Source organism: Lipophrys pholis, assembly GCF_963383615.2.
Source record: "Lipophrys pholis genome assembly, chromosome: 18".
NCBI classification, from domain to species: Eukaryota; Metazoa; Chordata; class Actinopteri; order Blenniiformes; family Blenniidae; genus Lipophrys; species Lipophrys pholis.
Window position 1 is genome coordinate 12,026,621 of NC_137646.1, and position 17,232 is coordinate 12,043,852.

Below are 17,232 nucleotides of genomic sequence, written 5' to 3' on the forward strand. Positions count from 1 at the left end.
GCTGAAGAATGGGGACAATCATACTCAATTGACTTCTCTGTGGAAGTCAAACAGTATTTTTTCCTTTTTTTCTTTCTTTCTTTTTTTTTTTTTCCATCATTCTGTAATTTTCTTTTTCTCAAGGACGCACACTGAGGACTGGTCACAGCCAGAAACACTCCTTCTCCAAACATCTATTCAAAATTCACTTTTACCATCATCCCGTCAGTGGAAAAAAAACAAATTTTTGGATGAAATTAATATTCTCAAGTGTTAATGGGAGCTGGGATTTAGTTTTTCCTTGTCTCGCTCGTCTGACATGTAAATTTAGAAGCCCTCTTTTTGTCCCGACGTCCCTGTTTGCACACAGGCAGACAAGGTGGCACAGTTCCCTCCTTCAGACAAATATGGCTGTCTTTTGTGTTGCGGGTTAAGGCTATTGTGGCCGTTTCATTCAAGGTGTGTATGTGTTTTCTACCTCAATTCCAATTCTTTTATGAAGCCTCTTGTCTTTGTGTGGCAGAAGCAGCTCAGGCTTTTGTGTTCTAACAAGGCTGAATATAGACCACAAGAGAAAGGTAGATAAGGCGGCAGAAGCCTCTTTCTGACACTCTAATTACAAGCAGCTTGCAGGCCGATACAATTCATAAGTTGGAACTGTTTGTCTGTGTTTTTTGTGCCGTTCCTTTCAAGTCTTGACACAAAAATCACCAATTACTTTCCAGTTAAGAAAAATAAACGCTTGCACAACATTAAATCTTAACAATTGGTAACAGGCTAACAGTAGTTAACATGAAAAATCAAGTGTTGACACAAGACCCAGTAAAGATGCGCGCCATCTACAAAACAAACCGCGCCATAATAATGTTTTGAACTGAAATGTGATTTTCTTTTGAGAGCTGACTTTTTGGTCCAGCTTTTATTCTCTCTATCTCCTCAAGGCTTCCTCGTTTGGTACAATTTTGGTTTATTGAGTTCCAAAAGGAAGAGCACCCTTTTGAGAAAAAAGTGTATTTCATTATTTGCTTTTGCATTTATTCTCTAAATGTGGTACCTCAGCAGTATGCATGTTCTCTGCAGTGCTACATAGACAATTACCAATACAATTATATTTGAAAGAAATGGATTTGATTACAAATATGTAAAATCTAGATAGTTGAAAAAATATGTTGAACATGTTATTTATATTTTTTGAAATTATTTTTTTTTTCCCTTGCTTTTACCTCAATATCAGCTCTGCAATCAACCTTGTGAGAAAGATCTTTTTTGGGTCAAAACCTGTACAAATACAGCTTTGTGAGCCTTTCCTTCATATTTGTGATTTAGACCTTGTTTATATGATGTTTCAAGGAAAAACACAACGTTTGTATTTCAGACAAGTTTTGTAGTTATGCTGAACACAATTGTAGTTTTCATGTTGTGCCACTAGTGGGTGCTGATGGTTGTTATTGAGATGAAGCCACACACACACATGCGCTCAGAGGGCAACACGCTATAAGCATGAACAATGGGCGACCAAGTTGGATTGTTGTTACAGTCACTGTCAACTATAAGACTACCAAGTCCCATGAGAATATGGATTGGGAGTCACGCCATGATGCACATGCACAGTAGCAGCGTTTTGAAAAAGTTAGAATTAGAATGGTCATTACCCAATGGTTGGTAATATGATCTGCTGTTGCCACAGCGCATTAGAGGTCTAATGGAGTGAATGCCTTCAAGTGTGCAGAGTGGTCATAATATTATGGCGGAAAAGTTTTCCGCCAGCCGTTGTTGACATTCGGGACGTTACTTTTTTTCCTTTTCAGCTTTAATTTTAGTCTTCAGCGTACATCCCTCCACAGTCTGAGAGCAAAGAAAAACAGAGTCTCGGGAGTTTAACATCTAATTATATATACTTGCAGATTTTCTTAAGTCATTCAAACTTGCCCGCGTAGTAAACAACACAGTCTTGTGTTGGTGTGAAAAACACAGAACACAGATTTATTACGGCTTCACAAAGATTTCAAGAGAGGGAATAAAAAAAACCAAAAAACAATGCTTTTGTTTTTCTGCTGAAAGATTACAGTGTACCTCAACACTGTACTCCTCACAGAGTATAACTAGATTAGGAAATAAGGTAGACTGCTTTTTGAATTGCTTTACAGCACACACAGAGCCCGGTGGGTGGTTTGCTGAATGAGAAAGAAGTAAACGTTCATCCGCTCATTTATTATCATCAGCGAAGCCACATACCAAGAAAATCAGGGGTAGAGAAGGCCATCTTTTTTTTCTTTCTTTTTTTTTTTTTTTTTACTGCGAGCAGAGACAAGTTTTTCACTTAACCCTCATGTTGTGGATTAGTCTGACCCATTTTGAAGAATTATAAATCAATATCACAGATGACTGTTGGAGCGTGAAAACTTTTCTGCTGGGTTCAATTGGAGTAATGGACACGGAAATGGCAAACGGCTCGTTTAACATGCTCGCGGCCAACCCAGCATGATTGTGGAGCCCATGTAACGCTCCTGCAGGAGCAGATTGCGGCAAATCTCCGTGAGTTTCAGACCGATGCGTCCGTCATTAACGCAGGCACCGCTCACGCGGCGCGCGTGGCTAATGTAGTCGCGCGCAGCTGGGCGTGTTGGCTTTTAAATGAGATGTGGTCAGGCGCAAAAGCATAGTTGTCTCATCGTGAGGAAAGAACAGCGATTGTAATATTCCAAAACACGTCTATCTGTACCACTTAATCTGGCTAATAGTCACGGGAGGCGATCGGAACCCATAATTTGCGAAGGCGGGATCCAATCAGATCTCCAGTCGACGCTGTTTGAAAGATACGAAATACAAGTTGTTTATACTTTCCTAACTGCTACGTTAACTGAAACTACAATTGCTTTTGATGGTACCGCATAGACCAGAGGTGTGAAACTTCATGGACGTTTTAGGCCCCGTTTTACAGTGAAAACTAAAAACCTGATTCATATGACGAGTGAAAAAGTATACTAAACACTGATGACCTTTATACTAAGTGAGCACCACATTTTAGAATTACTCTCACTGCGCTCACCCCTTCACCAGTTCCACGACGATGAAGTCGCTGCCGTCCCCGGAGTTGAAGAGCATCAGGCCGTCGGGCGTGGTGGTTTTGAACTGAAAGAAGAGGTGCATGGAGGCGTACGCCTGCAGCGTGGCCAGCGCTAAGTAGCTGCCTTTCGTTCGAAACGTCACCGGATCGGCGATGATGTGGCGCATGCCGAAGCGCGCGTTCAGCTCGCAGTAGGAAATGTCCCCGTTCTTGCACTGGTCCAGGTAGGGGAGCCCGTTGAAGTTCAGGCCCTGCAGGTGGCCGATGAAGTTGGACGGCACCACGGATATGAAGCGGCGCTCCGTCATGATGCCCGTCTCGATGTTGTGAAACTCGAGACGAGTGTGGGCACCGGTCATCTGGCCTGAGAGTTAATGAAGTAAGACAAAAAACCAGCAGAATTAGATCAATTAAGCAATATAAAGCTTCTAAATTGGCAGTGAGGAGGCATTGTTAAAGCCATTTTGAGTCCCTTACTCATTTTCAAGAAGTGAAATGAGCATAGACCATAAAAAAAACTTGACAAAAACCTACAATCAGCCTTCAATATGACTGATTTTTATGCTTTATTATTGGAGTGTGGAACCCGTGGTGTTGGAGTCACATGTGGCCCTTCTGCTTCTCTTCAGTGGCTCCCCGTAGCTTCCTGGAAATTACAGGTAACGGAACACTTTTATCTTATTTTCATTTTGTTGCAGAGCAGAAAACCTCTCAATGGGACTCTTATCTCGCAGCCCAACGTAAATGAGATCCTTCGATCGTTTGTCAGCTTGAATATTCCTTGCCTGCCAAGTTGTGTGAATGCACTAGTCAGAGAGCTAACCAGGAATAAAGACAAATAAAATATTTTTTTATTTGATGTGGCAAAAAAAAAATAAAAAATCAACAAAAATGGCACGATGAAAGTGTGACTGATAAAATGGCTAAAACGAAAACGAGAAATTGGTCCGAGCGTCTGAATGGCTAAAACAACTCGCATGGCTATAAACGGATTCAAAGAAAGTTAAAACCAATATAATAGCTAAAAATGCAAAACGGATCAAATTATTGAAACTTCTGCTTTTTAGATTTCCTTTCATAATGTGAACGTGACCTGTGACTGTAATTCGTGCAGTTTCATGTTTTCTAAGAGGGCGGCTCCTATTTTTACACTTTAAATTCCCTATTCCGCAGTATTATATTTTCACCCCAAAAATTGCAGTATGTCTGTTTCATTGATATGAAAAAATCCATTTCTCATTTTAAACTCATAATTTCTTCATTTGACACGTTGGTACAACTACGGTGGAATTTGTGTTTGGTACATACTTTCTACTGCGATTTTTGTTGACCTTTTCAATGTTGCAAACCTTTGCAAAGAAGATGCATTTGTGGGATGAGAAACAGAACTGAGTCATGTTAGCTGCAGGATAGTCTCTGGAGAAATGGGTGTATGCAGCCCAGAAATACTTTATTTAGTGAAAATCTGCCTGTAGTATTTGCTCATTGCCACATAATACATCGACTAACAATGTTCGCCTTGCCTTACTCTGCCTCTGAAGAGTAAAGTGGGCTTTCTTTGTCAAGTGTGAGTGACCAACAGACGGAGGGAAAAAGTAAGAAGTGATCCGTTAAAGAATAATATAACAAGTCTCGTGAAAATTTGACGAAACATTAAAGTTACTCAGCTTTTTACAGTAGGCATCGATCTGGTGCTCGAAGGACAGTTTGTGCTACGACCTTTACGAACTGGTTGTTTGATGTTACAGCAGAGGAAGCAAATCAAACCGCATCTCCTTTGTTTTAAGCAGATTTATGCCGAGGAAAGACCCGGTAGAATTGATACCTCCATCATTTAAAAGTGACACTCTCAATCACATCATATTGTTTGCCCAAGCTGCCGAACAGGACAAGGGGGGAAAAAAAAAAAAAAAGTGACACAATAACTGTCGTCAGTAAATTTACCCATATAACGGTTTGTAAATTTGAATGAAATTACAGTTTGGGGTTCTATTGCACACATTCAGAAGGGTTGGGTGGAGGTATGTTTGTGGCGAAGTTCACTGGGAGACGTGGACGTCTCGTCCTGCTGTACAGTCTGTGAACCAGTTCAACCTTCGCAGGGTCACTTCCCTTCCTCCCTCTTTCCTCCCCTCCAGCCTCAGCATGCCTCCATCTCCCTTCATCCACCTCACACCTTCCCCTCACCCCCCCCCCCCCCCCCCCGTCCTTTCGCCCGGGGCCAGCCGGCGCGGCGAGCGCCCGGTGACTCCACCTCGTCTCTTGACCTCTCCGTCCTTCCTGCGCTATTTTCTCCCCTCGCTGCTCCTCTGTGCTTCTGTTGGCAGCTGCTCACTCCCACCGAAGCATATGTATGAAAAGCACTCTGGCGTCGTCGGCCTAAATTACATACGTTTTGTTCGGCTTATGCATCTGCATGAATGTGGCGGGGTTGCGAGCTCGTCTGCCATTTGCAGCCTTTTAGAAGTGAGTCATGCCTGATGGAGCGAGTCGGTGTGGGAGGCAACGCTGACACCAAACTGTGTATTAGGATTTACTCAGCTACGTCAAATGGAATGAATTCATTCAGTCTTTTTTCTTTTTTTTTAGCTCCGTTACTAATCTCCCTTAAATATCATTTTTGAAATAAAGCATATGGTACCTCTGATGCAACACGATTACCATCACAATTACTCACCTGAACAGATTTAAGTTAAAAAGGTAAAATGTATCTTAAATTAAAAAAAAATCTAAAATAAATCAAAAAACAACAACTTTTGATTCTTGAATATTTTGTCATGAATGTCTGCTCATTATATAGTTATTTTGTCGTACTCAAATCATCCTGGTTTATTTATTGGACTTTTCTGAAATTCCACATTATATTTAAATGTTTGCGAGTTTTTTTCTCCATGAAAATCAATATATGACTGTACTCCATGTATTTTGTATAAATATTGTTATATTCAGTAAAAAAAAAAATGTCTTCATTGATTGGCTGATGACTGGGTGCAATTTATGTATCATTTTCCATTATTCTACTATTAGAATAATCAATTTTATAATTTGATTCTATCCTAGCCTATTACAAATTAGCATTATGCATCATTACTATGTATACATCTATTGTATATAAATAAATAATACACAAATGATGTAATACATAACTATCTATAATACATATATCTTGTTCAACATGTCGGAGACGGGGTACGGAGAAGTGAAACCTTTTTAAATTTTGATTCAGTGTTTCTATTAGTCAATGTGCATTATTAATATTGTTGTTGTTTTTAAGGATTATTAAGATATGTTGTGTTTTATTTAGTACCTCGAATTATTCCAAAAAGGAGCGCATGTATATATATATTTGAATACATTCTACATTTTGCTGTCCTATTTTACACAAGTTAAAATTAGGGCTTTGTTTTTTGTTCACTTTATAATTTTTAAATCCATCAAATTCACCTCAGGAAATGTATCATTCATAATGGAGTACACACTGTCTCTATATAATGTCCTGTACTGTATGTACGGCTCTTTTTTGATTGTCCTGCTTTCGCCTTGCTCACTTGTAAGTTCCTAACTGCTGTTGGACGGGTCTCATTGGTGCTCTATGAGATAAGTCATCGACTGACTGATGCGCTTTTCTCAGATTGGTTGGCGGACTCGCTGACGATTCGGTCGACGCCCCCCCACACACAGGAGGCCCAATCCCAGCTCACCTTCCACGGTGACGTTGTCCACACACAGCTGCAGGCTCTTGCCTCTCCGCACCACCTTCACAGTGTGCCACTCGTTGTCGTTCAGCTTCTGCCCCGCGAACAACGTCTCGGGTCCTTTGCCTGTAGTGGGGGAGGAGCGGGAGGGGGGGTTGGGGGTCAGATCACGAGCAGCAAAGTGGGAACAGTTAGTTCACACACACACAAACACACACACACACACACAGTCAAGAGTTCATACATTAGGTGACAGAGCTAGTAGAAAAAAAGAAAAGAAAGAAACCCTTCATGTTTGCGAAACACATTCACTCCATGAATTCTTCCCTCAGTGTACTCGAAATGAAAAGGAATCAAATATTCGACCTGACAGGCTGTAAAATCGGATGTCTTTTCGGGGGCGCGCTGACAAACGTCAAGACAATAGAAAAGTTACGAGTGCCTCGGCGGAGTAGATTAGAGGAGAGAGTCAATGAGTGGTGGAGACGTGGTGTTACACGCGGCGTGTGAAGGCGTGCGGCGAGCGTTCCGTGCTTCAGCTCGGCACACCGACGCCTCTCCTGACACACCCCGCTAAGTGAAAGAGCTGACGGGCGAAACCTTCATAACTCACTCGCTCTTTCCACTCTCTGACTCCCAAACTGCTGCGCTCCTCTCCTCTCCTCCCTCACTGCTCTTCCTGCTCAGTTTGCTGCAGTGGCATATGGCGTTAGCAGAGAAAAGACACTTATTTAAATATCTTTCTCTAAGTGCGAGCTATTTCTATCCTGCTGTATTGCATCAGCGCTGTCGTGATGGAGTGACGGAGGTGCAGATTTTTACTCAGACACTAACCGATGACAAGTGAATGAACAGATGTGTTAGCTGGCAGGCTCGCAAGCTTATACAGATGTACCAGCTTGTTATCTGGTAATCAAACAGTTTCCGAAGGTCTAGAAATGGGGTTTGTTCGGTTTTGGAAGAGTTGGAGGGGCCGTCTCACAGTCCAGATCACCAGATCCTGAGCCTTGAGGGTTGGACGGACAGGTCCGTCATAACAAAATGATCTTGGTATTTGCATTTTCACCAAATGCGCGCTGAAACTTCAGTTTTCTTAAATGAAGTATATAGTTTCCTTTCACCATCGATGCCTACATTTCTTCCTTAAGTCCCTGGAGTATCACGCCAAAAGACTAATGCTATGAATGGAAACTCTCCACCTACCCAATAGAGGGGTGATATGAAGGAGACGAACGTCATTCAAGTGACACCATGTAAGCGATGGTGAGACTGGCACGCTGGTAAACATGGATGAGGTCCAACTCGTGTTTCTTTAGATAGCGCTTCGTTCGATTATAAATGGGTAAATTGAAACACTACTCGAAATGAGTTGAGGCCAGATCCAAAATAAAAGAGACCTGCACAAGTCTGCCATTTGATCAAAGTACAAATGAGCATAAACAATTGGCACACAACTGCAGACGTTTCAATATGTTGGTGCTGAAGTCTAAATTCAGCTGTTATTGACTGGCATGCTTGAAAAGGCCGCAGGAGACTGTGTTGATAATATAATGCTCGCATCCATTTTCTGTCCCACTTGATCTAATGCAAAGTTGCTTTTTGCCATTTCCAGCTGACCATGGCTTCATGGACACAATGTGGACAGTTCACTGGTTAATCACAAAGAAAAGCCAGATGAATATTTCCGCCTATTGCCAATGTAGTTACAGGGGTCATAATATAGCTTTTCAATAATTTCACATGGTCTCGTTGGTCTAAAAATGTTGTATTCAAAGTTTATTGCCCCAAATCCAGCTTTTCCTTGATTTTCCTCTATTTGAATATTGGATCATAGGAGCTGCATTCAGAATCTGCTGTGTCTGTGTGAGCTGGACTGGCTCCGCCCACACATGCCCATCTTGGGAAGAGGAGGAAGTACTTCCTCTCGTGGTGCCATGTGCCAGAGCAGAGCTGCCTAATTGTGGGAGGGGTCAGAGGGAGAGTCTACCTTGATAGGGATTGGCTAAACCCCCGATGACTATATAGGGTTTGATTTCTGATTGGCTGGTTGGAGCAACACACTTTTTAAAAATTAAAACAAACCAGGGAGAGAGAGGACAGACTTTCTTCACTTCTGGTGAAGGTATGGGGAAGCATACTACTGTTGGAGAACCATTAGAAAGTGAATTTTGTACAATATGACCTCTTTAAGCAAGGAAGGCTGTTTTGGATAAAACCCAAGCAAGAATGGGTAGAACATGCAAACTATACAACTGGAAAGTTTTCTCAATGTGTGGTGAGAGTAGATACAATAACTCCACATTCCAATTGAAAACATTAACCAATATTAACACGCTTAACAGCTATGATAGCACAGGATACCAGCGTCTGTGCATGATGTTAGCACTGAGGATATGTTTGAGGAAGTAAGAAATAGAGCTATTTCTGCCTCACTTCCAGGATGGGTTGATCTTTTCTCACTGGCCAGCAGGCACATCTGTTCTAGTGCTTGATATTGCACGGTGTGAATCTCCTCCTCTCAGCTTTCTTTGGAATAATTCAGTCGAGAGGAAAAACAATTTTGTCAATTGATGTCCCCACCTGGCAAGAAAACACACACCTGACCCACCGGAGACTGTTTATTTACTCTATGTTTTTGTTTGTTTTGTTTTTAACCACAGTGAAGGTTTGTATCGTCCTTTTGTCTTCAGCCATATGTAATTGGATTGAAAGATTTTTGATCATGACGTGTGAGGTAAACATTCAAAAATGAAAAGCTGCTGTCATGCTACAAAGAGAACAAAAGTGGATAAAAAAGGCCAGCCGAGCGACTAAGTTATTGGAAAAAAAACAAACAAACAAGCTGAAGGGAATGTGTGAAGATACACAGGAAAATATGAATTCAAAGAACTCTCTAAATAAGCCTTAGAGAACCAAAGGTGATGGGGCAGAGTAGATGAAAGATCATACAGGTTCAAACAGCCAAGTGCAGCACAAATGAATGGGAACCCTTTAGAATGGGCTTCATGTAATATTTATTTATTCCGGCTGCTACAGGCCACAGGAGAGAGGGAACCACTGCTGCTCACACTGCAAAAGCCATTGAGCTATTTGGCCATAATACCACCAACAATAGGAAGGGGTGGCAAACGAGATATATTTATATACATGCTGCTGTGGTCAAGCCAGCCAAGCAACAAAAAGGCTGTAGGCAAAAGATGGCAAATATGCAGCCAGGGAGCCGTACAGCTGCACAGGCAAAGTGTGGAGCTCAGTAACTGTGAAGGAAAATCACAGGTAAGACAGATTGTGTCTTACTCAAAGGTTAAGAACCCAACCAAAACCCTTTTACTTATTTATTTAGTGGGCTTGTGTACAAGCTCGATATCCAAGTCATCAATCTGTCTGTGGAACTGGAGGTCAATGACTAAATCTATTCACCTGTCATAGTAATTAAAGCTACTGCAGCTCAAACAAAACACACAGGAAATAAATGTGTTTTTAGTGAGTGGAAGTAGAGTGATTCAGCTCCGGAAGAGTCTATATTTCAATCAGGAAGCAAGAAATGTATTTTATCCTTTTGTGCTTCAGTTTTTTCATCCGCATAAATTACACAATGGCCATGTGCTGATTGCGTTTCTACTTAGTCTTAGATTGGTACACGTGACCATGTCATGGTAGGGTAAAACTTACTGCAAGGTAGTCAGATTATGGTTCTTCTTTGTGTGACGAACTCAGGATGATCAAATACCATTTAAAAATGTGTACCCATTACTGATATGCAATAAAAACCAGAAGCATAACCTCCACCCTCTAAGCTACCTTATTAAAGGGGTTGCTGGGGTTAATCCCAGCTGTATTAAAGGTAACTGCATTATACATCCTGTTGAGGTAGCCAGTACATCACTGCACTACATAGTCCTGCACAGGGAGAACATGCACAGAGAGAGACCCTCATGGTGGTTATTGAACCAGGGGTATTGACTTGAGAGCAAACCACTTGAAAAATAGCAGCTGTAATGATACAATTTGTACAATCGCTTAAATGTCAAGTGGCACACATCTATAATCCACCACGACAGCATTGTAGGTAGTCACCTGGTTATTTCAAGAAAATAGTCAAGTATGTTGTAATTTATTTTTTTCTGATTTATTCCTTTCTTGCTGGCTTGTTTCATTATCCCTTGTGGCAATGCACTAGGTAAAAAAAGAAAAATAATCTCAAAATGCAGGAGGAGTTGGGCAGAAAAGAGCAAAAAATAGAAACCGTGGGATGGCACTTATGCATTGCTTGCAGTTTTGTTGAAACATTCTTATGAATTTCTTCTCAAATCAAGTCGATTTAATATATACATTATCACAGTATGATTATTTCTAAAGGATATGCATGGATCCATGTGGCTTGAACAGTTTAAGTGATATTACAAAAGCAACCAGATATTATTGTAGTACAAAGAATCCTAACAGGTAATATGGACTTTGAACAACATATATATATGTGTGTGTGTGTGTGTGTGTGTGTGTGTGTGTGTGTGTGTGTGTGTGTGTGTGTGTGTGTGTGTGTGTGTGTGTGTGTGTGTGTGTGTGTGTGTGTGTGTGTGTGTGTGTGTGTGTGTGAGTGAACTTCTGTTAGAAGGGTCACTGAAAGTAAATATAGCCAGTCAACTTACTGTACGTACTGCTAAGGTACCAGATGGTTGCTCTCCAACTGTTAATATTTCTCATGATATATAAGCTTGAGTTAATTGTGCAGTTACTTTATTTGATCACAATACGATGAAAAGGATATACCCCTTTTTTTTCATATCATTTACTACATTTCAATCTGGTTGGGGTTATGGGTCGAGGCAACAGACTTAGAGGATGCGCTTGCATTATAAAGGATGTACTGTGAACAATAAGATGACCACACTGGGTTTGTGTACTTGAGTGAAACGTCTACATTTGATAAGTAGCAAGCAGTGCGATTCTATCCATTAGGCAATGCATGGAAATATAAAACTGCTTACATTAGGTTGCATCTGTCAGGTCACTTGCAGTTCACCACGCAAGCTCAAAACCTGAAGAGTCCGGAGATGAGCGCTGGCAGATTGATTGTACGCCTTCAACTTTCCAGGATCTATTGGAGTCCAGCTAATGGCTGCCTGCTAAACTACATATTGCGGTTTATCATTGATGAGGTCTCACTTTACTGCTGAGCCCACATTGATAACAAAAAAAGCAAGTGACCAGCAGTCCAGGGTTAAATGAGCCACTAAGCTTTTAAAGCAGACACTAGCAGTCAGAAGTACTCATTACTGAGAATAAAACCCAGGGAAATACGCAAGGCTCATTAATAAAATGCAATTATTTCCTATCGTGAAACTGGTGCCCTCTCACTTTATATAGGAGATCAGGCAGGGCAACGGCCTGTAGTCTCCCAAACAAGAGCTTCTCTTCTCCATCCTCTTGTCTTGCCTCTTTGCCCCTCCCCCTTGCACTTTCTAATTGGGTCAAAATAGAATCTGACAAGATGTTGGGTAGGTTTCGTTACCCGTGTAAAAATAGCTTGCACTGTGGGATTCATTGACTGTGTCAGCACTCCGTAAGTGAGAGGTGTGATGTTTGCGGGCCGTTGCATAATTACCAGCAGTCATCCATCATTGGGAGCTGTGTTCCCTCTGTAAACAACCTTGATTAATGCAATCGGATCAATGGGCCACGAGCCCTCAGCCAGTGGTTGCGGGTTGTTGCCATCAGTCTCTATTCAGTGGTGCGCTTGGTGCTGCAGCGGCGAGTGCTCAAGCGCAGTCGTGTAATTATTTTTTTGTCTGAACCCTAATCAAAACAGCTCGAGAAAAGGGAGGCTGACTCTACAGTGGGCAATGACGACAGCGTTGCTATTCGGATAAGCAAGAAAAAAAAAAAGATGAGAAGTGTTTGTTGTCCCTCGCTGTGTACAAATGTCACAAGAATCCAGATATCTATCAGTCCACTGACGATGATGTGTAAACTCTGAGAGCTGTGAGGTGCCAGTGACAGCAACATCAGGCAAACTGAATGTCTTTCCAAGAAAAACAAATTCTCTTCATCCTGTTGATGTTCATCGACAACGCCTGAACTCAAAGTCCCCACATGTAGTAAAAAGGATTATTTTGCATTGTGCCCGTCACCTGAGCTCAGTGAGGTCCAGTGAACATCCCATGTTGTCAATTAAAATCATCTCTGAGTGATGATAGCTTTGAGGTAGAGCCAGTAAGCTTTCCCAATAAGGTTGTTATGCTAAAGTGGCACATCAAAGTCTGGCCAGAAGGAGAGCGGCCAGCCAGAGAGGGATGATTATGGGTCTGTAATATTGTGGCCAAAACAACAACAGCACAGCCGTGGGCACACTCTGTCTCGCTCGCTATATATACAATCCCGCTGAACGTAAGAACCATTACCCATTATGTAGTTTGGGTGTTGGAAAAATCCTAGCATACCCCTTCAGAAGGAAGTGTCCATGAGTTACAAGTACAACTTACACATTTTTGTGAATCTTTTGGGGGGAGTTGAATGTGGGCGGAAAGTTGTTTTGGTGTTTTGGCATTTTAACCTTACATTGTGAAAATCACATATTTCTGAGCAGATACTTCATGTTCTTCCCGTATCTGAATGGTATTTTACCATTAAGTGGGTTCCTTTGCATTTAAATATATGCTCGATTGGTAAAATGGTGATGACGTGGCCCTCTGATGAACTGGCAACATATCCAATGTTCACCATTCTCAGTGCTGATGGACTCAAGCGCTTACAGAAATGACCTATATAGAGGAAAGATGGACTGAATAGTGTCTAGTACAGTATAGCACATTATAGTATATTGTGTAACTTTAATCATGGTTGGGGGGCCTAAAATACTGCATTTCATTCTCCAAATTGTAACAGATAATTGAACGATGTTTCATTATTGGAAGCACTAATTCAACTTGAACAGGTAATTGAATGGCTGTAAATTAAGTTGTATTGAATCAATTGGGCTCAATTATGATTATTTGACCTACTTTTGACATTGCGGACTGCAATAAAGACAGACAATGGTTCAATGTAGCCCTTGGGCAATCTCGTTGATCATATCTGTGCTCACCCTTTCACCTTACAGTAAGAATGTTCTGGTTTGATTTCAAAACATAGACTTCCTGCATGGAATTTGCATATCTGTGCTTTAGGATTGTGGTTTTTTTCTCTCTATTGAAAAGTTATGCTATCTACTCTAAATTAAAATTGAAATTAATAGAAAAACTGCTTTGAGTCTGTCTGTCTCAGCAGTGCCAGAACAGCGAGAATCACTAACAGATTGTAACTTGGTATGACGGTATGAGCTTAGAAAAACCCAAATCAAGTCAGTCACCCTGAAATAAACTACTCACATTCTTCATTTTACTAGTACTACAGATGTATGTGGATGAATAAAAACAGATTAAACAGATAAAAACAGGAGAAATGTCTTACTAAGGAGTAAGAAGAATAAAAAAGAGTAGAGGATCTAAAATATACTGAAAGCACAGAAGTGTTCCATTGAAAGACATTTTCTAGAGGCTGTTTCTGTGCTCTTTCTTGAACGATGCCTTGGACGGGGGAACGTACCGCTGCTCTAATTCTGCTTTGCGGTAACTCTTCTTTAGGTCTCTTTAAGTGGCTGCTAGTTCTTCTCCAGTGACCAATGTTATGCTCAAAGGGTGCGCTTTTCTTTGACGTGTGTTCCGTTGAAGTCCGCCTTTCAAGTCACATTACATGTCACACTTCATGACACACTTACATCTGTCAGGCAGAATGGACTGTGATTTATGTGGGCCTGTCGCATACATTCAGATTTAAATCACTGGATATAATTCTCCAAATAAGTCATCTTTGAAGTTAAGCTAAAGTATTACTAGTGTTACAGCAGAATAAGTCCAAAAAACTAGACTATTCTTGTTTTTGACAATTATATGTGCTCTTGAACAGTATTAGTTGTCCTACGACTTTTTCGACACATTTCTGCTTGCCTGAGAAGTCAAACAAAAGCTACACGTGCATTTTAATACCAGAAAACTGCGTGTTGGGCACAGTGAGAACTGCATAGCCATGTAGAATAGTTAACAAGTACTCGTACCGAAAGGTACTCATACTTTTTCAAAAAGTGATATTGGTGCATCCCTGGTTTTAATACAATAACCGACTATAAAGTAATTTTTTGGGATCAAAGGAGATCCTGCATCATACATGCTATTGGAATGACCATGGAAATGTAACTTCAGTAATTTGCCATTTTTTTAAAATATTTCTTGTGAGTTAAAGAAAAGTCATTTGTAATAAAGTGCAGAAGTCCGGAAGGGCATTAAAGTACATTATCAAGTCTTCCTGTTTCCCAGCTTTGGTTACATTACAACATCAAGCTGTTGAGGGGAAATCTAATTGAACTGCCTTTAAGAATCAAGATTGAGTAATGAGAACTTCTTCCTCAGAGCATTCCTGAGATTGTTTCTACCAAAGTCTCTCGCCAACATACGAGAACAGCCACCTTCAAAATAACAGCGGCAAGTAGTTCCCCAGCTCTGCTCTAAAAAGAATCAAGTAAAAGCTTCGACAGCCCTTGGGTTGATGCCCTCCCTGGGGCGGGTGGGGGGGGGGTCTCGATCCCCAGGTCTGCAACCACTACTCTGCATGACAGCGTCAGAGTAACACTGAAATCTAAGTCCCCTGAAAGTGCCATGATTCTAACCCTCAACTAAACCCCGGAAACCCGAGCGACTTGTGTTAGCCCAGCTCCATGACAGCAGATCCCACCATAAGACACATTCAGATTCCTTTTTTATGAGTTGTGACTGAAGCTGCCATCTTCAGGTATGTTGTACGGCAGCGAGCGCCAGCCAGAGTCATTCCTCCGTTACTCCCGCTAGTTCCCTGGAAGAGAGTGTAATCACCAGCAGCAAGCGCTGGGGACGTTCGAGGTCATAAGCTAAAAAAGCCACGCGCGGAAAAAATAAATAAAAATACCAGCGAGCTGCACTCTAATTAAAACCAATTCCAGAATGTGTTGGCGCTCTCGAAGCTGGTTCTTCCTTGGCTCGGCAGCCCCACTCTGAGGGGGAAAAAAAAAAAATCATAAGAGGATGCTGAGTGTCAGTGAAAAGAGGAGGGAGATTGAGATGGGGTGTGTGGTGGTGGTGGGGAGGGGAGGGGGAAGTGGAGAGGGAGGCGGGCGGGACAGAAAATGCAGAGAGGATAGTGGATACCATTTATGGATTTTTCATGCCGAGCTGCAGAGGAGCATGAACACAAGCCAGCGAGAGACCAAACGCTGACCAGGGGGAATTGTAATACTTTGGCTTTATTGTGGATTTCAATGAAAAAGAAGGGGGATTGAAAAGGATGCCTTCATAAAAAAAGAAAAAGAAAAAATAAAGAAAAGGAGCAAAAAGACTCTTCTGCTTAGAATGACAGACAGGTACTGCAATGGAAGTGGGAATACCCTCGCGTGCCGTACGAGCATACCACTTGTTTACGTTTATGATTAGCATTTCACTAGCAGGTGATGCACCTCCGGCAACCCCCCCGCTGTGCGCCCATCTGGGAGAGCACATTGTGATTATTCTGTCACCGCTCACACTGCAGCCTGGGCGTATCGTTGCAGGTGCAGCTTTAATTACATGTAAACGGGATATAGACTTTGTTCACTGGATCTGAAATCAGGGGCGCTTATCATGCGGGATTGTTTTCCCGCGCGCTCTCGTCCGATTCCTGCATGTGGCCGTTGTAATAATAAACACACTTTGGAATTGACAAAGGTGTGATGACTGAGACAACACAAAAAGCGGGCAATACACGGGGACCCAGAAGCAAAGAAAGTCTGTCACCGCCCTCACTTGATTCGCCTTTTACGTAATGTGCGCTCAGACTGGTGAATCGGGGATTTTTATTCCATGACGTCAACTAGAGAAATAGCCACGAGTGGATCGGAATGACAATCAGAAATGTTTTATTAATCCCTAGGTGAAATTCTTAGATGGAGTTTGGGTCAGTCTATGATCAAATCAAGTTTAATCAATCCACCTTTAAGTGAGCATCAACAAATGTGCCAAATCTATATAATTCCTAAAAGTATACTCGTCTCATCAATAAGAAAAAGTTGATCTCTGGAAACACAAAATGTCCGTTTGTCTTTGAGTCAGTGAAAAATAACAATAACAAAATTTTAAGGAATTTCCAATGGACTAAAAGGATGCAAGAGTGAAGTTAAGATGTAGAATGAATCAAGAAAATCCCACAAGGACGTCACACCAGTTTGTGTTGGAGCAACACATGAATGCAACACTTGCAAAGAAAGAAAACAAACTGGGTTTGTTTGTACAAAACATCCCCGCAAAGTAAAGTTAAAAACCTAAAGGAATCCGGCCTGATAGCAGAATTCAAGGAAAGAACATCTGCTGCCCTTTAAGTAATCAAAAACAGCAAAAAACGCGGTTATGAAGTATGAAGTCAAAGCTGTGACGCATTAATCCTGCTGTGATT

The 17,232-nt window shown here is 41.5% G+C and overlaps 1 protein-coding gene across 1 annotated transcript in view; it reads right to left on the reverse strand.

The window, feature by feature from the left end:
* Positions 1-17,232, reverse strand: part of LOC308123694 (neurexin-2-like) — a gene marked incomplete at its 5' end in the record, with an annotated part of 459,246 nt that overhangs the window by 402,061 nt on the left and 39,953 nt on the right. Inside the window, 2 exons of the mRNA XM_080486315.1 lie at positions 3,029-3,410; positions 6,748-6,867. Coding sequence (XP_080342441.1) covers positions 3,029-3,410; positions 6,748-6,867 — 502 coding nt within the window. The remainder of the gene's footprint in view (positions 1-3,028; positions 3,411-6,747; positions 6,868-17,232) is intronic.